This window comes from Giraffa tippelskirchi, chromosome 4, assembly GCF_054371585.1.
Source record: "Giraffa tippelskirchi isolate mGirTip1 chromosome 4, T2T-mGirTip1v1.2.pri, whole genome shotgun sequence".
Taxonomy (NCBI): Eukaryota; Metazoa; Chordata; class Mammalia; order Artiodactyla; family Giraffidae; genus Giraffa; species Giraffa tippelskirchi.
Genome location: NC_137278.1, coordinates 79,515,147 through 79,541,954, shown reverse-complemented (window position 1 = coordinate 79,541,954; position 26,808 = coordinate 79,515,147). Strand labels below are relative to the sequence as shown.

General features: G+C 41.3%; 1 protein-coding gene across 8 annotated transcripts in view; it reads right to left on the bottom strand.

Annotated features, from left to right (window-relative positions):
- SLC8A1 (solute carrier family 8 member A1) overlaps window positions 1–26,808 on the bottom strand; it is a 384,185-nt gene that overhangs the window by 21,894 nt on the left and 335,483 nt on the right. For all 8 annotated transcript variants that reach the window (XM_081483159.1, XM_081483165.1, XM_081483162.1 and 5 more), the window contains one exon: window positions 20,460–20,735. In XM_081483159.1, the coding sequence (XP_081339285.1) occupies window positions 20,460–20,735 (276 nt within the window). The remainder of the gene's footprint in view (window positions 1–20,459; window positions 20,736–26,808) is intronic.

Genomic DNA, 26,808 nt, shown 5'->3' with positions numbered 1-26,808 from the left:
CTTTGCATATTCACTGGACCTGACAAATACTTTTTACAAGCTTGTTAAGAGATTTGTACCCTTGAGATGTCTAGGAAGAGTTGTCGGCCCAGGTCTTTCATCATTTGTACTTGGGTTCTTACTAGAAATGTCATTTGTAATGTGAAGACCAGAGAATAAAGGGAAGGGCTCTCTCTAAGCTGCTGGGAATATGTGATGAGGCTGAGCTCTTATGTCACGTTTTGTCCTTGTCTCTCTCAGGCACCAACACAGCTTAGTACTTAATAAATGTCTTTTGATAAATAGCTCTTAGTTGTACAACATCTTACAATTTTTAAAGCACTTGCGCAGATGTTACCCTACTTGTTCTTTCCAACAATTCAGAGGTGGGAGGTGCCTGGGAGGAGTACCATCAGCCCCACTATTTTTTCCAGGGGAGGAAACTGAAGTTCTCTAGGGTGGATGAGCTATGAATGCAGAAGGCGGGCTTAGAACCCACATTCTGTGTTGCTCGTGCCCAGGTCTTCAAGCTAAAGTCTTGTTCCTAGGATCCTTGATCAAATCCTATTCTTGTGACATTTTACCCCATGCTCTGAACCTCACATAACAAGACTGCCCAACTCCCAAGGCTGCTGGGATATCAAAGAGATAATTACACAAATGTACCTTCTGGACAATGAAGTGATCCAAACGTATTACTGTTTTGTGTTCAATGTAATGCTCTGCCCTCATGAAATCATTAATCATTGATACCTTGGTGTGGATCATTTACTGAATATTCCAGTCATAATATTCAAGTATTCCCTTGAATATTGAAGGCTTCCCTTGTGGCTCAGCTGGTCAAGAATCTGCCTGCAATGCGAGAGACCTGGGTTCGATCCCTGGGTTGGGAAGATCCCCTGGATAAGGGAATGGCCACCTACTCCAAGTATTCTGGCCTGGAGAATTCCATGGTCTGTATAGTCCATGGGGTTGCAAAGAGTAGGACATGACCGACTGACTTTCAGTTGACTTCTCGTCATAATAACACAGGCTGGGACCTGAGACCTTTGCTGTAGTGCTTGCACCTGGACAAACATCTCCTCAAGTAACAAGATACAAAGAAACTATAAGGGGCCAAAAATAATTATATGTATGTAAGTTAAGGAAAATTATGGACAAGATATAAAAAGATAAAAAGGCCCAAATGCTACTTCTGATAGGCCTGGAGCAAAAGCAAGGTGTATACATGCCCCCCGCCCCCTGCATACAGCACCACCAAAGGGGCGGGCAAACCACCCAAGTCACCTGTCTGACCCGACTTCTGGACACACCACTACCCTCATCCCATATAAGGAACCAGCTCACCCTAACTTCAGTGAGTAAGCAAGGGAACCTGTATGTTCTCACTGCCCCCTGCTGCAGCAGGTGCCCCAGTAAAGACTTGCCTGAATTTCTTTTCTGGCCTCTGCTCAACTTCTGTTGATTAAGGAGTCCAAGAACCCTGGTTGGCAATAATAACAAACCCAGAATATTTGGGATGAGAGGAGAAAGGTGTTGGGAAGAAACATCCAGGGTACTGCGGTCTTATCTGGTCAGAACAGATAGACTGGGGGGTGGGGGCAGGGTGACATGAGAATACTAGCTGCCAGAGAGAAGAGGAAAACAGCAGATAATTCAAAGGCATTATATGAAGTGGGGTCCAAGGAAAAGCAATACTTTCTCACAGTTTCTAAGATTAGAACTGTCTGGGTAAGTCGGCAAAGGGAGAACCACAGGCTTAAGTGATTGGGTGATTTGCCAACTATCAGTGGCACCAGGGGTCATATACTACCTTATCAAAATACCTTCCCCCCAATTCCATGATCCTGCTTTATTTTCTTAACAATATTCATCCTCACTGCTATCTGAATATTATCATGTTTTTAAGTATCTGACTTCATGGGATTTAACATCTGTCTTTTATTAATCCCTCTGACCCCAAGTAGAACAGGTCTTAGTACTTAGTGTACACTCACTAAATATTTGCAGTATAAATGAATGAAAACAAAGACAGAATGGCTCTGAAGCCTCTGTCTTGCCACTACATCATATCACTTCCTTTGTTTTAATTCTTAAAAAATTTTCATGCCTAGTGACTGATGGAAGAAGGAAGACCACTTGAATGTCTGAGGATCAAGGATGCCATCATCTGTCAGAAGAGTTTTTAAAATTTGAGTATTATTTGTGACTAGTATCCCACCATTAGACTCAGCTCAGGTGTAAGAAGTTATAGAAGATTGGGTTTAACTCTCTTTTATTTTCACAACTCTCTTTACTGCTAAGTTGCATTAGACAGATATTTATTTTCCTCCCAAAGGAGCAGCATGAGGAAATAGGATGTACAGACTCAGTCTTAGGGTTAGCATTGTAGCAAGTTCTAGAGCTTTTGCCTTTCAGTTTGGAGCATCTGCATTTGGGCCACAGTATTGCTGCCAAGCAATGGAAGCCACAGTACTTTTTGCTAGAACAGCTCTAATGGGATATAACTGGGTCTGAATCCTGGCTGCATTACTGCTACACCCTCTAGCTTCTCTTCAACTAGTTTTCCTCTCCTGCCAGTCTGTAGTCTGTCTTCCAGTGTAGTCAGTCATCCTTTTAAACTGAAGATCTGATAATATTGGTCCTCTAATTCTTACTGGAGATCAAACCAGTCAATCCTAAAGGAAATCAGTCCCAAATATTCATTGGAAGAAGTGATGCTAATGCTGAAGCTGAAGCTCCAATACTTTGGCCACCTGGTGCAAAGAGCTGACTCATTGGAAAAGACCCTGATGCTGGGAAAGACTGAAGGTAGGAGGAGAAGGGGACAACAGAGGATGGATGGCATCACCGACTCGACGGACATGAGATTAAGCAAACTCGGGGAGTTGGTGATGGACAGATAAGCTTGGCATGCTGCAGATTATGGGGTCGCAAAGAGTCGGACACTACTGAGCAACTGAATTGAACTGAATTCTTACTGTCAGGACAAGAATATCTGGTACAGCAGAAGTTATTGACGTCAGGTTCTCGTGTGTGGTTTGTCCCCTTTCTCCCGAAATGTGGAAACTCCAGAAGCTTGAATGTAAGGGCAGGCAGTGCCTGGAACCACTTCTAATGCAACTTTCACACTGAGTCCCTACCTCCTCTGAGCTGCTGGCCTCTCTCATTTGACAAGTGGCTTAGTTTAGGGGCTCTAGTTTGCCATATTTCAACCCTTTGAAGCATCACCATGCCTAGAATCCTTCAGAGAATGGCATTTTCACAATCTTTGTGCACATTTACAGTGATTTTTCTTTTGCAACTGTAACTCAGGAATGAAAAGGTATAATTAGTTCTCTGCTGGGCCCATTTGTGGACCCCAGTGGGGATCATTTTAGTTTGGAATGACAGCAAGCCCTGCTTGTTATCTCAACTCACATGTTTTTTCCTTAAACAGGGATAACCTAATAATAGCTTGAAATTTATGGAGGACCATGCCAAAAAGCCCCCTGGGCTTCAGAGGGCAGAGGAGGGGAGAGGGGGGCAGAAAATACCACACAATTTCCTGCTTGTAAATAACTGAACCAAAATAACTCTTTTCTTCCTGTGCACAAAACACTGGATTTATAGGTACTGAGTTAAACAAAGGTTATCAAATATTGTCACCAATGAGATCAGCATTTCTGGATGATGTGTCAGAAAATGTGGCTGAACCATATAAAGTGTTGTATAGATTTAAGTCCTTTTCTGGAATAAAGCAGAGTATAAACAGTCATACATAGCTTATGCTTCCTTCCTGGGAAGAGGCAGGATGTGAGGTCTGTGTGCTAAGGAGCCTTGATGGCGTTCCAGCTGGCATCGTGCATAAATGCCGAGCACCATGATTTCATAGCCAGAATATGCACTATTCCCAACAGATACTAAAATTCTTCTATAGTCACATGGAAGATCTGCCTTGTAAATTGAGTTAGCATTTCATCTGCCTTTTCTAAAAATACCAATGGGTCTTAAATTCATTTTGCTGCTCATGAGGTACCCATGACATGGCAATTAAATGATGCTTTTTTATAACCCACAGTTCTTTAAGTTCAGTAACAACATTTTAATAAAAACATGTCATTCTTTGGGCAGGGAAGTCCTGGCACATGCCTCTGTTCTATAGACCTTGGTCTCTGTTCCTAATGATTTTCATGGATTTGAACTGATTCAAGGGGCCTACAAGGTGACACACTGGGGCCATGGATGAGAATAAGAGCTGAAGTTTGCCTCCTTAGTACTGTGTTATGATCAACTTAACTGAAGGACTTTTTTATTTTTTATTATTAAATGAAGTGCAAAGAAGGGCAACACCTAAGAATGTTCAAACTATTGTACAACTGCACTAATTTCCCATGCTAGGAAGGTAATGTTCAAAATCCTTCTAGCTAGGCTTCAATAGTACATGAACTAAGAAATTCCAGATGTACAAGCTAGATTTAGAAAAGGCAGAGGAACCAGATATAAAATTGCCAACATTTGCTGGATCATAGATAAAGCAAAAAGAATTCCAGAAAAACATTTACTTCTGCTTCATTGACTATGCTAAACTTTAGCTGTGTGGATCACAACAAACTGTGGAAAATTCTTAAAGCCATGGGAATACTAGACCACCTCACCTGCCTCCTGAGAAACCTGTATGCAGGTCAAGAAGCAACAGTTAGAATCGGACATGGAACAATGGACTAGTTCAAAATTTGGAAAGGAGTATGTCAAGACAGTATATTTTTACTCTGCTTATTTAACTTATATGCAGAGTGCATCATGAGAAATGCTGGACTGGATGACTCACAAGCTGGAGTCAAGATTGCTGGGAGAAACATCAACAACCTCAGATATGCAGATGATACCACCCGTAGTGGTGGAAAGCTGGAAAGCGAAGAGGAATCAAAGAGCCTCTTGATAAAAGAGGAGAGTGAAAAAGCTGGCTTAAAACTCAACATTCAAAAAACTAAGATCATGACATCCAGTCCCATCACTTCATGGCAATAAACAGAAAAAATAGAAACAGTGGCAGATTTTATTTTCTTGGGCTTCAAAATCACTGCATATGGTGTCAGCAACCATGAAATTAAAAGACACTTGCTTCTTGGAAGAAGAGCTATGACAAACCTTGTCAATGTATTAAAAAAGCAGAGATATCACTTTGCCAACAAAGGTCAGCATAGTCAAAACTATGGTTTTTCCAGTAGTCACGCACAGATGTGAGAGTTGGATCATAAAGAAGGCTGAGTGCCAAAGAACTGATCCTTTTGAACTGCGATGCTGGAGAAGCCTCAGGAGAGTCCCTTGGATTGCAAGGAGATCAAACCACTTAATCCTAAAGGAAATCAACCCTGAATATTCACTGGAAGGACTGACGCTGAAGCTCCAACATTTTGGCCACCTGATGTGAAGAGCCGACTCATTAGAAAGGACCCTGATGCTGGGAAAGATTGAGGGCAGGAAGAGAACAGGGTGACAGAGGATGGGATGTTGGATGGCATCACTGACTCAATGAACATGAGTTTAAGCAAACGCCAGGAGATAGTGGAGGACAGGGAAACCTGGCGTACTGCAGTCCACGGTGTTGTAAAGAGTTGGACACAACTTAGCGACTGAACAACAACAACCTCAAGGTTCATGGTGCTAATTCTGAGTACCACTGTCTTATATTTTCTCCCAGAAATCCATAACATATAGGTCAAGGTTACTGCTGGCAGAAGCGTTATGAGTTATTTTAAAAGGCACACAAATTCATATATGCACAAAGCAATGAAGACCAAAAACATCTCACACGCATAGACTGTACATGTCTGTAGAGATTGTGTAAAGAGTAAAACAAAAATCATAAATCCTATAGACTCCATGGTGCATCCCTAACATTATATATAACAAGTATAATTACTATCATATAGAGAATCCGTGACATTTTTACGTTAAAATTGGTCCTTGTTAAATATTGAGAAAAGACAAATCTGTGCAGTCAGAATGTATATTCGCAGTTATTTCGGGCTGGAGGTGGAAATGGAGATTACCTGTATATGGGCATGAGGGATCTTACTGTGGTAATGAAACATTCTAAAACTGGATTAGGGTAATGGTTGCACAACATAGTAAATTTACAGAAAAAAAAATCACTTAATTGTATAGTTCACATACCAATTTTATGGTATGTGAATAACGTCTCAATAAAGTTGCTTAAAAATGCAGTCTGGGGCCTAAATTCGAAAGAAAAAAAAATAAAAGAGTGGCCCTTGCAAACTGTCATTTTCATTATCTTATTTTCAAATGTGCAAAGGGAGAAATGAGAGTCATCACCTATACACTGTTTACTGGTCGTTCAGTAGAGACCCACACTTCCGCTAACCCCCATGGAGTGAATATACCTAATATGCTTTCCCTACACTTGATGCTCGCTCTCTTTGGAATACAACTTGAGATAGAAAAAAGAAAGTTTACATTTGTCTGCAACGCATATCCACAACACCAAGTCTTCAAGCACAAAACACACACATACATACACACACACACACACACACACACACACACACACACACATGCCCTTCAATAGTATGGTATTCCTGCTAGGTGTTCTTATTTGGCTGACCCAGAGTTTATAAAAAGGCTCAGTTAAGAGTAGGATGAAACTCACTTTCTCTTATACTGTGACTGTTGTGGAACTCAGTGAAGGCAGCTCGTGTGAGGTTGGGACCCTGATCCTAAGACTGCAAAGCTTCAGGTGAAGCCTGACAGATGCTGAGAACCCCTACTCTCTGGACCACCTCCTGCTAGACGACATCCTTTTTATCATCCTGGTCTCTCCCTAGCTTGGTGCACAGGGCCAGGTGCCCAGGCAGTGCTACCATTTGAGAAAAATAGAAGGATTGTAATGGCCAATGAAAAAACTAAGAGGATTGAATACAAGCTTTTCTTTTGAGCAAAAGGGATAAAGGATGGAAATAAAGTTTTAAAATGGGTCTTTCCCAGATTGGCTTTTACAAAATGCTTTTGGGTCTGTTGCATACAGTTTATTTTTATTTAAGATAATAGGCAGTGCTTGTAGCATTTATGGAGCAAATCTTGTGAAATCTGGTGTCTGGCCTTCCTCCGTCTTGCTCTGTCTTTGTAAAGTTTTGCTTTCGTAGGCTCCCTTCAATTCTAATGACATCACTCATTCGTGGGAAAGTTCTCTGGAAAGTACAGAGTGTTTTACCCCCAGGCAGCTTCTCACTGGTGTGAGGTTCAGATAAGGTTCCATGGAAAGACATTTGAGTGACTAGGGCTGACCAGGGCTGCTCCCCTGGCCGTGTCCCTGGGTATCTTTGCCTCTTGGCCTGACTACAGATCAGAGGGCCCATTGTCAACAATCCTGACCTTTGCTGGTGGCCAAGAAACTGACTGCATATTAGAGCATTTGAAAACAAAATATACCTGCCCTTTAGGGTCCTCTTGGGAGAACTGTCACCATAGCCATTGGGAAATCTTGGCTCAGAGTAAAGTAATTCTGTTTTCATTCCCATATAAGCTGATGTGAAATGTTAACCATTCAATTTAATATGTACACACACTCGAGCTGCGGCACTGTCTCTCCAACTTGTGCTGAGTTGAAACGCCAGTGCTTGGAGGGTAAAGCTCACAGAGAGTCAGTGACACTGCAGGAGACAGGAATACATTTGCGGATGTCCATATCATCAGCATTCTTAACAAAAGACAGTAATGAAAACAGGCTAAGAATTTTCTTGGCTTTCTATTGTTTTCAATGGCTGCAATATAGCAGAGCTAAAAATACTGTGGGAAGCCTAAACCCATTTACCAGTACATTGAAGTAGAAGGGGAAAGAGATCTAACTTTCTTATCAGGTCAACTATACGTAATATCCTGCACTATAAAGGTGTTCTCATATAGTCCTCAACTCTAAGGTAGATTTTCATGTCCCTATTTATGCAGCTTAAGAAACTAAGGCTGAGGGAAATTAAGTAATATGCTTCTAGTAAGCGGGGGTAGGTGGGTTTGAACTCAGGGCTACCTGAATCTAAAGTTCATGATCTTTTATACTCTGTTGGTGCATGTTCACTAAGATGGTACTGACAGAAGACTATGCATAACTTTTCTGGGACTGAAACTATTAACCAGTTAATCTGTGAGCCCAGCAATAAGAACACGGAATCTGTTTAAAGTAGAACAAAGAGGAAGAGACTGAAGCAGTCTGATTCCTGCTGTCTCCAAGGTATCTCAGATGACTGGGGAATTCAGAATGACTGGGTACTATTTCCCCTGAGAAGAGTTTTATTTTGAGTGGGGTGCTACGCTACTGTGTTGCCTTCTGACCCCCTATTTTTGGTTAGGTTGGGACAGAATGAGTATGTGCGTGGATAGGTGTTTTGGACAGTAACCTCTAGAAATTCTGCTCCCAGGGCTCCTACTTCTGCTAAACATTGAAAGTTGGTTTCCAGAGTTGCCAGTAGGTCTTTGCAGAACCTGACTGATGAGAGAGTGTCCCTAATATGTTCTTCTCGTGCTTCACTGACCCCAGTGCCTGGGCAACCTCGTATCACAGGCAGCTTCTAGCTAGAGTCAGAATGACCCAACCTCCCTTGTGGTCACTCAAATTAGCAGCACGTGGCTGTGCTGATGAAGATTATCTTGGCATGCTATTTTTCACCAGCTGAGTCAGAACTGAACATGCTTAAGAGTTTCCAGTCATCTAATTTTTTCAAATTTACATGTAGGAAATGCTAAGAATCTATGAATAGAGGATTAGGTCTTTTCTACTTTCTGAAGTTTTTTGAAGCATGGACTCTATGAGGTGTTTGATGCCAGAGAATAATGTAGTATCAGATCTCAAGGAGCTTGAATATAATCCACTGTTGCATATTTTAAAAATAGAAAATACTAAAATTAAGGCAAAAGTGTAATATCCCCTGAATTATAAACTATATGGGAAAGAATATCTGCCATGCTTACTTTGTGACTAAATCCCAGGTGGAATGATAAAGTGGTTAAATACCAGATTTAAGTATTATGACATAATATGGATTCTATAATTTACCATTGATATAAACTTGGCCTGCTGCTGCTGCTGCTGCTAAGTCGCGTCAGTCGTGTCCGACTCTGTGCGACCCCATAGACGGCAGCCCACCAGGCTCCCCCGTCCCTGGGATTCTCCAGGCAAGAGTACTGGAGTGGGTTGCCATTTCCTTCTCCAGGGCATGAAAGTGAAAAGTGAAAGTGGAGTCGCTCAGTCGTGTCCGACTCAGTGACCCCATGGACTGCAGCCCGCCAGGCTCCTCCGTTCATGGGATTTTCCAGGCAAGAGTACTGGAGTGGGGTGCCATTGCCTTCTCCAAAACTTGGCCTAAATGTGGCCAAATCATTTTTCTATAAGCCTTAATTTTCTCATCTAACTATTGAATCATCTAAAACAAAGTGCAGGACCAGCTCTCTTCACAGGTGAATTTTATCAAACATTTAGAGAAGAACTAACAACCATCCTTTTCAAACTTTTCCAACAAATTGCAGAGGAAGGAACATTCCCAGGGTCATTCTACAAGGTTACTATCAACCCAATACCAAGAGCAGACAAAGAGGTCACATAAAAAAAGAAAACTACAGGCACATATCACTGATGAACATAGATGCAAAAATCCTTAACACACTACTACAAACAGAATCCAACAATGTTAAAAGGATCATATACCATGATTGACTGGGATTTATCCCAGGGATGCAAAGATTCTTCAGTATATGCAAATCAATCAATGTGGTACGCCATATTAACAAATTAAAGATTAAAACCCATATGATCATCTCAATAGAGACATGAAATGCTTTTGACAAAATTCAACACTCGTTTATGATAAAAACTCTCCAGAAAGTGGACACAGAGGGAACCTACCTTAACATAATAAAAGCCACATATGATAAACCCACAGCAAACATCATTCTCAGTAGTGAAAAATTAAAAGTATTTCCTCTAAGATCAGGAAGAAGACACCGATGTCCACTCTTGCCGCTATAATTCAACATAGTTTTGAAAGTCCTAGCCACAGCAATCAGATAAGAAAAAGAAATAAAAGGAATCCAAACTGGAAAAGAAGTAAAACTGTCACTGTTTGCAGATGACATGATACTATACATAAAAAATTATAATAATGCCACAAGAAAACTACTAGAGCTCATCAACAAATCTGATTAAATTGCAAGATACAAAATAAAGGCACAGAAATCTTTTGGATTCCTGTACACTAGCAATGAAAGGTCAAAAGAGAAATTAAGGAGACAATCCCATATTCCATGTGTCAAAAAGCATAAAATACCTAGGAATAAACCTACCTACGGAGGTAAAAGAAGTACACTTGGAAAACTATAAGTGATGAAAGAAGACAAAGACGACTCAAACAGATGGAAACATAAACCATGTCACTGGATTGAAAGAATCAATATTGTGAAAATTATTCTATTGCACAAGGCAATCTACAGATTTAATGCAATTCCTATCAAATTACCAATGGTATTTTTCACAGAGTTAGAACAAAATATATACGGAAGATCTCAAAGAGCCAAAGCAAACTTGAGGGAAAAATCGGAGCTGAAGGAATCAGGCTCCCTGACTTCAGACTATACCACAAAGCTACAGTTATCAAAACAGTATGGTACCGGCACAAAAACAGAAATATAAATCAATGAAACAGGATAGAACGTCCAGAGATAAACCCACACACCTATGGCCACCTAATCTGTGACAAAGGAGGCAAGAATATACAGTGGATAAAAGACAATCTTTTCAATGAGTGGTGCTGGGAAAACTTGACAGCCACATGTATTATAAAAGAATGAAATTAGAATGCTTCCTAACTCTGTACACAAAAATAAACTCAAAATGAATTAAAGATCTAAATGTAAGGCTAGATACCATAAAACTCTTAGAGGGAAATACAGGCAGAACATAGTAAGATCTCTTTTGATTCACTGGCTAGTAATGGAAATAAGAAAAATAAACAATGGGACCTACTTAAACTCAAAAGCTTTTACATAGCAAAAGAAACAATAAACAAAAAGACAACCCACAGACTGGGAGAAAATACTTACAAATGATGTGACTGATAAGAGATTAGTCTCCAAAATTTACAGAACAGCTCATGATGCTTAACAGCATCAAAACAAACAACCCACTCAAAAAGTGGGCAGAAGACCTAAATAGACATTTCTCCAAAGAAGACATGCAGATAGCCAATAGGCACATGAAAAGATGTTCAACATCACTGATTATTAGAGAAATAGAAATCAAAACTACAATGAGATGTCACCTCACACCAGCCAGAATGGTTGTCCAAAAAATATCCACAAATAATAAATACTTGAGAGAGTGTGGAGAGAATGGAGCTCTCCTACACTGTTGGTAGGAATGTAAACTGGTACAGCCACTATGGAGAACAGTATGGAGATTCCTTAAAAAATAAAAATAGACCTACCATGTGAGCCTGCAGTCCCACTCTTGGGCATATATCTGGGCAAAAACATGATCTGAAAAGATACATACACTCCAATATTCATTGCAGCAGTGTTTATAAGAGCCAAGGCATATTATAAAGCATAGAATCAGCCTAAATGTCCATTGACAGAGGAATGGATAAAGAAGATATGGTACATACATACAATGGACTATTACCCAGTCACTAGAAAGAATGAAATAATGTCATTAATAGCAACATGGATGGACCTAGAGAGTGTCATATTTAGTGAAATTAGTCAGACAGAGAAGGAGAAATATCATATGGCATCCCTAATATGTGGAATCTAAAAAGAAATGATTTAAATGAACTTACTTTCAAAATAAATGACACCACCCTTATGGCACAAAGTGAAGAAGAACTAAAGAGCCTCTTGATAAAAGTGAAAGAGGAGAGTGAAAAAGTTGGCTTAAAGCTCAACATTCAGAAAACTAAGATCATGGCATCTGGTCCCATCACTTCATGGCAAATAGATGGGGAAACAGTGGAAACAGTGTCAGACTTTATTTTTTTGGGCTCCAAAATCACTGCTGATGGTGATTCCAGCCATGAAATTAAAAGACGCTTACTCCTTGGAAGGAAGGTTATGACCAACCTAGATAGCATATTTAAAAGCAGAGACATTACTTTGCCAACAAAGGTCTGTCTAGTCAAGGCTATGGTTTTTCCAGTGGTCATGTATGGGTGTGAGAGCTGGACGGTGAAGAAAGCTGAGCGCCGAAGAATTGATGCTTTTGAACTGTGGTGCTGGAGAAGACTCTTGAGAGTCCCTTGGACTGCAAGGAGATCCAACCAGTCCATCCTAAAGGAGATCAGTCCTGGGTGTGCATTGGAAGGACTGATGTTGAAGCTGAAACTCTGATACTTTGGCCACCTCATGCAAAGAGTTGACTCATTGGAAAAGACCCTAATGCTGGGAAGGATTGGGGGCAGGAGGAGAAGGGGATGACAGAAGATGAGATGGTTGGATGGTATCACTGACTCGATGGACGTGGGTTTGGGTAAACTCCGTGAGTTGGTGATGGACAGGGAGGTCTGGCGTGCTGCGATTCATGGGGTTGCAAAGAGTCGGACATGACTGAGCGACTGAACTGAACTGAACTTTCAAAATAGAAGCAGACTTTGAGACTTTGAGAATGAACTTGTGGTTGCCTGGGAGGAAAGATGGGAGGAAGGGATAGTCAGGAAGTTTGGTATGAGTGTGTACACACTGCTATATTTAAAATGAACAACCAACAAGGACTTACTGTATAGCACATGGAACTCTGCTCAATGTTATGTGGCAGCCTGGATAGGAGAGGAATCTGGGGGGGAATGGGTACATGTTTATGTATGGCTGAGTCCCTCCGCCATTCACCTGAAACCATCACAACATTGTTTGTTAATCAGCTATACCTCAATACAAAATAAAATGTTTGGTTTTTTCCAAGCCTTTTTGTTTTCACAGCAAAGGAAGCCATGGACAAAATGAAAAGACAACCCTCAGGATGGTAGAAAATATTTGTAAATGAAGCAAGCAACAAGGAACTAATTTCCAAAATATACAAACAACTCATGCAGCTCAATATCAAAAAAACAAAACTGAATCAATACCACAGAATTTGAAAGGATGCATGCACTGCAGTGTTCACTGCAGCACTATTTACAATATCTAGGACATGGAAGCAACCTAAATGTCTATCAGAGAAATAAAGAAGGTGTGGTACATATATACAATGGAATATTACTCGGCCATAAAAAGAAACAAAATAGTGCCATCTGCAGAGATGAGGATGGACTTAGAAATTGTCATTCAGAGTGAAGTAAGTCAGAAAGAGAAAAAGAAATATCATTTAGTATTAATTATATGTTGAATCTAGAAAAATTGTACAGATGAACTTATTTGCAAAGCAGAAATAGAGTCACAGGTGTAGAGAACAAATTTATGGCTACCAAGGTGCGGGATGAATTGGGAGATTAGGAATGATATATATATATACTACTATGTAAAAAACAGATAATGAGAACCTACTGTATATAGCACAAGGAACTCTATTCAATGCTCTGTGGTCACCTAAATGGGGAGGAAATTTTAAAAAGAGTCAATATGTCCACTGACAGATGAGTGGATATAGATATGGTACATGTACACAAGGGAATATTACTCAGCCACTAAGAGGAACAAATTTGAGTCAGCTGTAGTGAGGTGGATGAACTTAGAGCCTGTTATTCAGGGTGAAGTAAGAAAGAGAAAAATTAATATTATATATTAATGCATATATATGGAATCTAGAAAAATGGTACTGATGAACCTTGTAGTCCATCAATAGAGACAAAGACGTAGAGAACAGATTTATTGACATAGCTGTGGAAGGGGGGGGGCAAACTGAGAGAGTAGTATTAAAACATGTACATTACCATATGTAAAACAGAGAGCCAGCGGGAATTTGCTGTAGGATGCAGGGAGCTCAACCCTGCTTTGTGATAACCTAGAAGGGTGAGGTGGGGGGAGGGCGGGAAGTTCAGGAGGGAGGGGATATGTGTATATATATATATAATTATGACTCATTAACATTGTTGTACGGCAGAAACCAACACAACATTGTAAAGCAATTTTCCTTCAATTAAAAAAATGTAGAAGTCTAGAAGTCAAAAAAAGAGTAAATATGTATGTGTATAACTGAATCACTTTACTACACAGCAGAAGCCAACAAAACACTGTAAAAGAACTACAATAAAAAAATTTTTTTAAAAAGCTCTTGTTTCTATACCCCTGTGGTTCATATTCACTAAAACTGCAATCAGAGAGCAAAGTGAACGGCTGGTATAGTTAGTTTTATATCATGTACATCCTATGGTATATAAAAGTCTGGAACTGGTAACTTAAAAATGACAGACGATTTGATATAAAGATTATTTTTAAAAAAAGATTCCATGTAGAAAATAGGGCAAAACCTCTAAAATTGTCTATTTCCTTCTCCTTCATGCCTTAAAATCTCTAGGGTAAAATAATTCTTACTTGACAGAGCTCAAAGGATAATCATAATACTGGAAGCAGACAGAAGTCAGACAATGCCAGTGGCTAAAATATAGCCTAGAATACCCAGTTTTTAAACTGTTCTGGTCCCAAAAGTAAACAGTCAGTAAAGAGAAGATGAAGTGAGCAGTAGGCAAGCTTTGGGCACAAGCCCAATCACGATATATGGAGAAAGACCAAGACAGGACTCAGGTCAAGCTATTCGCAACTCATCAACATCTCAGAGTTTTCTCTGTAATTAAAGAAGAATGCTTACTTCTATTTGACTTGATTCAAAAGGAGCTAGAGATGAAAGAAATATTCATATATATTCATATATATATATTATATATATAATATATATAATATATAATATATATATATTCATATTTGGAATCTGATGTATAAGCTTGTCTTAATATATCCAAGTTTTACTCAACTAAAATGTGTGCTAAAAGACTGCCAATTAAAGATGGTTCCTAGGACAAAAAAGGCTAGGTTCCAAATGTTCCTTCTTACACATTAACCTTTCGTATTTCAAACCTGTATTTCTGGAGAAGCAATGTGATATAACATGGTTATGAACTTATGCTAGTCTACTGCAAAGTGCCTGTTTAGCACTCCACAAAATATAGCTAAAGTTTCTAACAGTTCTGGCCTGAGTTCTGGGTCTTGGAAGCAGAGATTATAGGAGAGAAAAGAATGAAGAGATAGTATCTTGCTCCTCACGGTTTCCACCATAGTCACAATTACAAATGAGAAAACACTGTTTCCATTCTGATATGCTTAGTGCTTTGAAATTTACTATAGCCCCTTCCTACTACAATAACCTACTCAGATATATCCTATTCTTCAAAAATAAGCTACACTATAGAAACAGCTATTTATCTCCCTTGATACTAATTCTTAGCTGTCTCTACAAGGTGCTATGAAGAAAGCAGTCTGACAGACCAATTCATACTCATGTGTAAATGATTGTACATTAATTTATATATACAGCACACATACACAAACACATGCACACACGTAGTTGCATTATTTATTTGCTAACTAGGAATCATTCTAGGAGCCAGGGATGTAATAGAGAAAAAGAGCAAAGTTTCTGGTCCTATGAAACATTTCAGTGGGGAGAGTAGGCCAAAGATAATACTCAAAAGCAGACTAAAAAATCCAGAAAGTTATAAACACTCAATATCAAAGAGGGTGATATAACACAGGAAAACTGGGTGACTACGTCATATGGTATGGTCAGGGAAGGTCTCTTTGAAGAGGTGACATTTAGGATGAGATATAACTGAAGACAGCCAGTCTTGTGCAAATGAAGGGGAAGAGCATTTTAGACAGCTAGTGCAACCATGAGAAAGGAATGTACTTGGCGCATGAAGGACAGTAAAAAGAGTATGCTCAGATGCTCAGTCGTGTGCAACTCTTTGTGACTCCATGGACTGTAGCCTATCAGGCTCCTCTGTCCATGGGATTTTCCAGGCAAGAATACTGGAGTGGGTTGCCATTTCCTTCTCCAGGGGATCTTCCCCACCCAGGGAACTGACCTGGCTCTCCTGTATTGCAGGTAGATTCTTTACCAACTGAGCCACCAAAGACGGCTGAAAAACAGTGGGCAAGGAGATAGGACAGACAGGCAGGGGCCAAATCATATGGTCTTTGTAAGACAGAGGGATGCTTTTGAAGTTTATCCTAAGTGAAAGAGAAAGACTGAGAAGACTTTAAGGAGAAATGCAGTCTGATTTACATCTTAAAGCCATCTCTAGGAGAAGCATGGAGACAGATAGGAGGCTACTCTGGGGGTTAGAGTGAGGAAAAACAGTTGCCTAGGCTAGCATGACTATGGGAGAGACAGCTAAGTGGGTCTGATCAATGTAGATGGTAGAGGAAAGATCTGCAGGAGTTATGAACAAATTCACTGGGGATGAGGACAAAGGAGTCAGGAACACCTGGGCAGGTAATAGTGTTTTCCAGAGAAAGCCAAGATCTAGAAAGAATAGGTTTGGGTGAAAGATAAAGCATCTGGGCAGGAGAAATCAACAGTTCTATTTGGTATATGGTGCTTTTCAGCTGTGAATTACACATCCAATATGGATATAGGAAAGCAATTGGTATACGAATCTAGAACTCAGGGATAAGTTGAAGTTGGGGATGTACATTTGGTACTCACTGGTGTGTCAATGGTAAGTAAGACTTGGAGACTGGGACAATGGCCCAGGGGGTGAGCATGGACCAAGAAGAGGGCTGGAGACCAGGCTCTGGTTCACTCCAACATGAGGAGGTGGGATCATACTGTTTTGGAAGCACCTTCTTCTCCAGAAACGCAGCTCTGTGAAAGGGTGAGTCAGGAGAAAAGACTCTACCTCTATGAACAGGTATGGGTCTTTAGCTTATACAGGCACACCTGAGGGTTGTCAGGAGTCCTTCTCTGCTGGTAGGTTAATAATAAAATCTCACTACCAGTTGGTATGAAGAAGTTCTGTCTCATCTGCAAAGTCATAAGCTCTTTTATCCAAGATTTTGAATATGGTAAGAACATACCATTAATGAGATACATAGATATTTAATTCTACCCTGAGTCGGGAGGACTAGTAGCAAAGCTTTTCAATGCTCAAATGCCATCACAATCTAAGACTCGCAGTCTCATATCAGAGGAGGCAGCAGTTTATCAAAGACTAGCCAGGGGCCTTTCTACCTTAGGAAAACTGGTAAGATGTCAGCCCAGAGAAAGAGCTGGGCTCTAGGACCAATACCAAAGAATGGTAGGCTGTTAGTGAAAAGAAACAGTGTTCTTTATTCTTCTGCCCATAGCAACTGGGCTTTGTCATTTGGGAAGAATAGCAACTTTTTCCCCCTAAGAAGTCAAGAGATATAATAAAGCACTGCTCTGAATCATCAGGATTGATGGATGAAGTCAGAAATATTGAACAAGATGCTGAATGAACAATTTGCAGTTTTCTGAGGTGGGGGGAGGGAATGTCTGTTTATATAGATATGATCATTTTAGATTACCTGTGAATATATTGTTTGGGGAGTACACTGCACAGTTAATATTACAGCAAGTTATAGGAATTCTCTCATTAACAGAGCAAAGAAATCTGCTTCCCAATGGGAAGAATTTATGGTAATGCAGGGAAACCATTTTGACGACTAATGACTGTGCTGTATAATCCTACAGGCTTTCTCACCTCTTGATACCTGTACCTGGGTTCTGCACTGGTTTTTAAGTGGCAGTACAAATGACTTCAAGCACTAGGGTTTACTGTAATCCGCATTCCATGTCACACAAGAAATTTTAATCATACGGCTTCAGTAATGTTCAAAAGGGTTCATTCAAACACAAGATACAGAGCCATGTTGGAAGACTGATATATAGCAAAAGGAGCCAGCTTTGAATATTGATATGAATGAAGAAAAAAGAAGAACACCTCAAAACATTTTCAGACCCAAGGATTTCATGTAGGAAAAGCATTTTTTTCAATCCCTTTTAAAGTAAGAGATGCATTTGGTAGGCCCTATTGCTGACTTATCAGAACAACTGTCATGAGATCTAATTTTGCCTTCATTGCCATAATTTGCACATATTCTCCTCAAGGGTTAAACCCACGGCCAAGTGTGCACTGATTTGGGCACTGTTTTGTACAGTGACTTAAGCCTTAAGGAAAGCAGATCCCCTGACATTTTTCTATAGTAACCTGAGACAGAGCTAGGGCTGACCATAATGCTTAGTTCCTGTGGTTGTGTACATGTTCTCTATAAACAAAGCAACTGAAGAATATTTTCAGTTTTTCCTCTTGCTTGCTACATTTCTGGTCATTTTTAGAAAAAATTAAAGACCAAATACAGATCTGTTGGAATACAGCTGGTTTTAAGGGGGAATCTCCTCTCTTCTGAGGATCAGCAATCAACAGGAAGAATTTGCACAGCCCTGCTCACTAAGGTTGGAGAAGGCAATGGCACCCCACTACAGTACTCTTGCCTGGGAAACCCCATGGACAGAGGAGCCTGGTAGGCTGCAGCCCATGGGGTCACGAAGAGTTGGACACGACTGAGTGACTTCACTTTCACTTTTCACTTTCATGCACTGGAGGAAGAAATGGCAACCCACTCCAGTATTCTTGCCTGGAGAATCCCAGGGACAGGGGAGCCTGATGGGCTGCCGTCTATGGGGTCGCACAGAGTCGGACACGACTGCAGCGACTTAGTAGCAGCAGCAGCAACTCACTAAGGTGGGAGGAAGAGCACTCTCGTAATTGCTGGGTTCCTCCATGAACTCAGTTGGAGCCCCAAACCATGCTGGGCCCAGCACGATCAAGACTTTCAAACAGTCCATCAGTTGTGTAACACCAAGTGCTGTGGTTGACCAGTATAAATCTGGACACTTCATCCATCCCTTGTTTCTCAAGGCTGAAGGGTCTGGATTCATACTTGTCAGATCATCTTTAGCCGTTCAACACCATAATCACAAAAGCTGCTATTTTATGGAATTCCTTCTATGTCCCAGATGCTTTACTAGATGTACAATTTACAGGCATTTTCCCAATCTTCCCAATCTTCCTCATTCTGCAAGTTAAGTATGGTTATCCCTAGTCCATAAATGAAGAAACCGAGGCTCAGAGAAGTAATCTATCCATAGTCACTGAGATAATAAATACCTGAGAAGAACAGCTAATGATCTCGATCAAGCAATCATGGTTCAACTGTTCTGGTTTTCAGTCTCAAAAACCAAAAGTCAGGTTGCCAACTATGTGAAGCATTAGTAGAAGTCACAGCATTTTTATCAAGGCTCTGGCAAGTGTGGAAAGTGGGAAGGGAATAGCTATATTTCCCCGCAAGTCCTGCTTTTTCCCAAGCCCACTGCAACTCGTCACTGACTTTATGTCAACAGAGACACAAGTCTTGTTACTCTCAGTTGAGGCTGTAACTCTGTCAAGATGTCAACCAGTGCTGGAGAGTGGGTCCAGAACCTGAATTATAATAAACTCTGGTGTGTTGATATACACCTGTGAATCACCTGTGAGCTTAACACACATTTTGGGCCCCTCTTTAGACCTTCTGATTCCACGGCTCTCAGGCACTTGCATGTTTTAAACAAGCTCTGAGGTCATTTTGATGCCCAACAAAGTTTGAAAATTATTGCTCTCAAAGTAATGTTCAGGAGAAGGCTATCTTACTCAGAAGAGTGAGTATATATAATGAGCTATAGCTGTAGGTTGGAAGAAAAATTCAGCTTATAGGAATGCATGAAGGGATGTCCACTTGGTCTGCTCAGTTTGGTCAGGATGACTTTTTCCTTGTTCTGATTCATGTCAATTTTTTATTTACTCCCATTAATATTTGGGTCAAGAGAACACCGTATTAGGTCTTAAATGTTTATCTTCATAGCTCAGTTGGTAAAGAATCTGCCTGCAATGTGGGAGACCTGGGTTTGATTCCTGGGTTGGGAAGATCCCCAGAAAAGGAAATGGCAACCCATTCCAGTGCTCTTGCCTGGAGAACCCCATGGACAAAGAAGCCTAGCAGCCTACAGGCCATGTGTTCAGAAGAGTCGGACATGACTTAGTGACTAAACCACTCAACAAGTACAGTGAATGCTTCATCCAAACTTGACTAAATACATAGAAGACAGAAATTTTATTCTTAAAGATGATTCTGCAGCTGTGTTTTTCCAAGTTCTAACTGTAATAGGAAGCTGACCTATCAATCTAGCCATCAAATCAGTCTGCTCTCTCTGGGCAGGCAGGCAGGCCCTCTGGGAATGCTACCCTGTCAGCATGATGACACTGACCAGCTTTCTAACCTTGAGAAATGCCATGACAATGTTCTGGCAGTGACATCATGCATAGCTTTGGGCTTTTGTCTTTCATCGGCCGCGTTTGTTAGCACAGCCCTTGAAACCGCAGGAACAAAAAGGTCAAGAAGGTGAAAGGGCTTCCATTTCTGAGGCAATCACACAGGCATGTATTCCCTACCTGGCACTGAGGTTCCAAGCGCGACGAACACCACCGCGGTCACGGAATCCTTCAGGCCGATGGTGCAGCCGAAGTGGGAAGCGAGGTCTCCAATGAAAGCCGTCAGTATGCCGATCATGAGGATAGAAACGATGAAACACGCCCAGCCATTCCAGTACTCTGTCGGGGGGACAAAGGCGAAGAGGACCTTCCAGAACACAGTCAGAAAGTGCATCACGTAGTCAAAACAGGAGGGCAGCTTCTCCTCCCCACATTCGTCGTCATCGTCATCTTCCCCTACAGAGAAAGGGATGGAGGATATTCCATCAAAACCTGTGCTCTCAGCTTCCCTTCTCTCCTACTTTCTCCTTCCCAGGCTTTTTAGCCCTTGCCTGAGAGGTGGGTGAAGCTTTGGGTTTTCCAATAGCCAATCATAATCAACCAAATAATTGGTTCTTGGAAAGAAGCCTCTTTTAATGAATGATAACTGACGATTCTTCTACCAGGATTTTTTCTTTTCAGCTTGGAGTCTGGCTCTGGGAATTCATGGCTACATGATCTCATATAGGACCATGTTCTAATAGAGCCCTCTGAGCCCTGCATATTTCTCCAGCTTCATCTCCTGCAACTACGTCAAACTCAAACTTCATCCTGGCCAAGTGGAATTATTCACATTAAAAAAAAAAACAAAACTGTATGTAATGTACTTTCTCCTACTTTTATCCTTTAGAACCAAATGTGCTTGGCATGGGAGAAAGAAATTGCAACCTACTCCAGTATTCTTGCCTAGAGAATCCTGTGGACAGAGGAGTCTGGTGGGCTGCCGTCTGTGTGGTCGCAGAGTCAGACACGACTGAAGCGACTTAGCAGCTGCAGCAGCAGTGCTTGGCATATCCTAACCCCTCCCTCCTTATTCTTTAAAACATCACTGCTTCTGTGAAACTTTCCCTGACCCCTGCCCCCTCTCCCTCTAGTCATGCTGGGAACTTCTCAAAGATTCCATAGCCCCCCAACACTGGTAACACTGGATCACTGGTTCTCAAAGTGTGGTCCCAGAACAGTGGCAGCAGCATCACAAAATTTTTTTAGAAATGCAAATTCCTGGCCCCACTGAATCAAAAACTAGGGGGGAGGGGGTGAAGGGGGTGAAGGGGAAGATGTCTGAACAAGCCATTCAGGTGATTCCCACACATGCTCAGTTTGAGAACCAGTCCCTAGATTGTACCTGTTTCCTCCTCCACTGTGACTGTGAACTTGTCAAGGGCAGGAATGTGTTCATTTTTGCGTCTTTAGTGTTTGATCTCATCTCCAGCATATGCAATAAGCTGGCTAAGTTAAATGAATGTGTGTTTGGATTCCTATTGACTCGATTTAAGTACTTAATTACATAATGCATACACCCATTCCAATTTTGCCAATTATGTCACATGATACTATCCATGCATAATAATCAAGTATCAAATAATACTACCAAGAAATTCAAAGCTTTCTCTTTAAAAAAGTCAGGAAATCAACAATAGTGCTTTAAGACGGAGACTTCATTTACAGTGTGATATTGTGAAATAGTGGTAGCATCACTGACTCGATGGACATGAGTTTGAGCAAACTCTGGGAGATAGTGGAGGACAGAGGAGCCTACTGTGCTGCAGTCCATGGGGTCACAGAGAGTCAGACAGGACTTAGCAAACGAACAGCAACAACACAGGGATATAATCCCCATTCACATGTTTTCAACTCTTCTTGAATTGTCAACTCTTCCTGAAGTAGAGGCTAATAAATATTTCTGTGTTTTGTGGCCACTTTGGAAAGAACTCCTTGAGACTTTGTTCCACCACCACCACCTCCCAAACTCTTGTCATCAGGGATCCACTGTCCTTCCAGCTAGTGCAGCTGGCAGCAGGCGAGGCAGCCGCACTTCCCAGCTGACTGCAAGGTCTGAGATTGCCAGGATGGGGCCAATGTGTGTGCCCTTCACGAGACTCTCTGTGGAGAGGCCATCTGAGGCAGCTCATAATTGGGAAAGCCTCTTAAAGCAGAGAAGCTTTGAAAGGAAAGTGGCTCTCACAAAACACGAGGCGTGTCTGGATTTGTCATCTGTCATCTTACAGGACGAGAAAAGAGGCAGTGGGTCACTCTTCAGTAAGCACAAGGTCAGAAATCATTATGCAGACACACTCTGGGCATCTGCAGAGAAAGTAGCCCTGTCTGAGGCTTTGGAAGGTCCGGAGTAAGCTCTCAGGAAGAAGCCCCCAGAAGATGGATGCAATCAACTTTGGAAACTAACGAGGACTTGACTCAGCAACAGATGGAACAAGGTGAGACTCACTAGAGGGAGAAAATATGGATGACCATGTTAAAGTAAGTGACCAAGGAGGCCACTTGGCCATTACACTAGGGTGACTCTAATGCCTTAGTTAGGAGTCGACGTAAGCAAGCCAAAACCTCAGCCAGAGGCAATTTCTATACCTATACTAGTACCTGAGAAAATGAAATCAAGGAGCCACCAATCTCAAATAGTCAACTTTCACAAGTAAGCCAACTGCTTAAGCTAGAGCCAATCGGATAATCTTCTTGCTTCACTTCTGAGTCTTCTCCACCAGAGACTTTCTCTAGTTCCCATCAGCAGAGTGCCTCTAACCGCTTTTGGTTTAGTTCTGCCCAATGTGAATCCATGTTTGGTCAAATAAAGTCTTAAAAGCTTTTAATGTGCCCCAGTTTATCTTTTAACAACCATTTCCTACAGCGCTTATGCTGTATGGTTATTATTACATTTTTAATATCTCCCTGGCCTGAAAGCCAAAGATGTTTTTAAGGAAAAGCACATGTTATGGGCTGAACTGTGTCTCCTCCAGACTCAGCCTGACTCTCGGTACCCAAAAATACAACTGTATTTGGAGAGAGGGGCTTAAAGAGATGGGCTGTTAGGGTGACCCCTAAACCAGTCTGACTGGTGTCCTTGAAAGGGAGAACTGGGGTACACAGGGAGACAGCAGGGGCACAGGCACACGCAGGAGCAACCACGTGAGGACACAGCAAGAAGGAAGCCCTTCCTTCCCCCAAGTCAAGGAAGGAAGCTTCGGGAGAAGCGGAACCTGTCAAAACCATGATCTTGGACCTTTATCCCCCAGACCTGAGAAAACGCATTTCTATTGTGTAAGCTACAGTCTGGGGTGTTTTGTTACGGCAGTCCTAGCAAACTATACAGCCCCTCTGGAAGCATCCTGTATCATAGCACTGACAGGTAGGAACAGCCACTCGGTGTTTTGATTACCTACTCCTTTCTTGTTTCCTTATCCATGTCTTCTTTTTTCCTACTGTTACTGAACCAGGTTCGTTTTGCCCTAAGAACAGCAAGCCAAACCACTGAGAGGCTGAGGTTTGCAGTAAAGGGAGGGTTTATTCCCAAGGCAGCCAAGTGAGACTGGAGGACAAATCTCAAAGCTGCCTTTTGAAAGCAGAGGGTTTGGATATTTACAGGATGACGAATAAAGAAGAAGGTGGTCTGGGACATGGGGAGCATGGGGAAAGGTGATGGACAGAGATAACAGTAATCTTCGGAGAAGGTAATGGCACCCCACTCCAGAACTCTTGCCTGGAAAATCCCGTGGATGGAGGAGCCTGGTAGGCTGCAGTCCATGGGGTTGTGAAGAGTCGGACATGACTGAGCGACTTCACTTTCACTTTTCCCTTTCATACATTGGAGAAGGAAATGGCAACCCACTCCAGTATTCTTGCCTGGAGAATCCCAGGGACGGGGGAGCCTGGTGGGCTTCCATCTATGGGGTCGCACAGAGTCGGACACAACTGCAGCGACTGCTGCTAAGAGCAGCAGCAATCTTGGTTCTGCACAGGCATAACGTTTAAAAGGTCCCCGCGTGGGCACTCACGCATGCTCAATTGAAGGGTCAGTGGTCCCATCCAGTCTTAACCAGCACAGTTCCAACAAGACACAGCCTCAAACATATCAGGCAAGCATCTATTGTTTAAATTACTTGGAGGACTTGCAAGTCGTAAAATAACCTTGATTAGTGAAGGCAAGTGAAATGGATTTGACTTTCAGTTCCACTTCATTTCATCTCTCTTCCCATTTCCCTCTTACCCTCCACTTGAGTTTCAGGTGAAACTCACTGTGAGAGTTGCAGCTGTCAGGTCTTATTTGGGGGGGTGGGCAGGAAAAAGAGGACTATGTTAATTCTTTCTCTACCTCCTCTTCTCCCTACTTCCCAATCTAAATTTTGGGATGGGGGGTGCTGCATGTCCCCTAGGAAAGCTCAGAAAAAGCACTAGACCTTTTAACTATATTTTTGTATCTGATCCTTCAAAATTTCTATATTTTTAAAGATTTTATGATTTTATAGAGTATATGATTCCCAGGTGGTGCAAATGGTCAAGAACTCGCCTGCCAATGCAGAAGACATAAGAGATACAGGTTCGATTCCTGGGTCGGTCGGGAAGACCCGTTGGTGAAGGGCATGGCAATCCACCCCAGTATTCTTGCCTGGAGAGTTCCATGGTGAGAGGAACTTGGCAGGCTACAGTCCATAGGGTTGCAAAGAGTCGGACATGACAGAAGTGACTTATTATGCTCACATCATGCGTGCATGATTAAAATAGTTTGGAAAACACTGGATTTTAATCAATCTTTCATAGAAACACAGATCATTCTGTCTCTAACTCTGTGAAGTTAATCTCGGGTGCCTAAGTCTCGTATTGTGAAGATGGAAAGAAAACAAATAATGAAGCTTCTCATAAGAAATGACACTAATAAATCAAGAGTAGATATTATATTTGTCTTCAAGATGGAAATAACAACACCATTCCCAGGAGGGATGTGCAAGGGAACAATTAGATCATCTCTGCAAAATGTTTGAGGATATTTCAAGGTAATGATTATCATGGTTGTGATCATTATTTCCCCCCACTTAGTATTGTTATGGTGTTTCCCCATCATTATCTAATTGCTTAGTCAAGGTGCTGGGTCCTAAGGTGACATTCTAGGCTTTTAAAAATAAAATCTGTATAATAGGCTCCAGTTTCATCCACCTCATTAGAACTGATTCGAATGTATTCTTTTTAATGGCTGAGTAGTATTCCATTGTGTATATGTATCACAGCTTCCTTATCCATTCGTCTGCTGATGGGCATCTAGGCTGCTTCCATGTCCTGCCTATTATACAGAGTGAAGTAAGCCAGAAAGAAAAACAACACAGTAATACAATACCAATACAGTATACTAACTCATATATATGGTATTTAGTTAATCGGTAAAGATAACCCTGTATGTGAGACATCAAAAGAGACACAGATAAATAGAACAGTATTATGGACTCTATGGGAGAGGGCGAGGGCAGGAGGATATGGGAGAATAGCATTGAAGCATGTAAATTATCATATGTGAAATGAATTTCCAGTCCAGGTTCGATGCATGATACAGGGTGCGTGGGGCTGGTGCCCCAGGATGACCCAGAGGGATGGGATGGGGAGGGAGGTGGAAGGGGGGTTCTGGAAGGGGAAAACATGTACACCCATGGTGGATTCATGTCAATGTATGGCAAAACAAATACAATATTGTAAAGTTAAAAAATAGATAAATAAAAAATAATAAAAATAAAATCTGATATTGCCCTCTGGAATTAACTTTATGACCTGTAAGTTTGAAATGCAAAATGTGTGTGTGTGTGTGATAGAGAGAGAGAGAGAATTTCCTTCTGTAGGCTTCCAGCATTATAAGAAATCTTAAATATTTTAATGCTTAAGTCTGGACTGGGAGGCCCATCTGTTTTATTGCATTTGAAAGTAGAAGTGGCTTCCCATCCTTTTTCCTGGGATCTTACTGCTCTTTATAACTTTTAATCTCCAACTCAGATGTCATTTAAATATTAAAAATGACCCCTGACTGCCATGTTTGATGCACAATTACCCTGTCTTGGAGAAGGACAAAGAAATATCGTGTTCATTCATCAGCATCTGTATTATACTTAAAAGTGTGCACCTTGCAAAGAGCAGTGGAGCATTTTAAAAAAAAAAAGCACCTGGAACATCTCTTATGTGATGGCAAAGATGATAGTAATTTGCCATTTCTGTATGTTTGCCAGCTCAGGGTTACCAGACGCTGGGTAATTTTTTCAAGTTTCTCTTCTGTATTAGCAAAGGAACAGGCAGGTTGGTTGGTTTCCTTTTATAGAATTCCAAGCAAAGGGTCCTCTTATCTCAGAATCCTTCTTTTCAGCTTTATGGACTTCACTAATGGGGAGATAACAAACAAGCTGTATTTCATTAATCCTTCCCATGGCCTTTTAAGTGGTTTCCTTGATACACGTTGGACTTCCTAAATATAACTACAAAAGTAGCCAAATCATTAAAACTACAG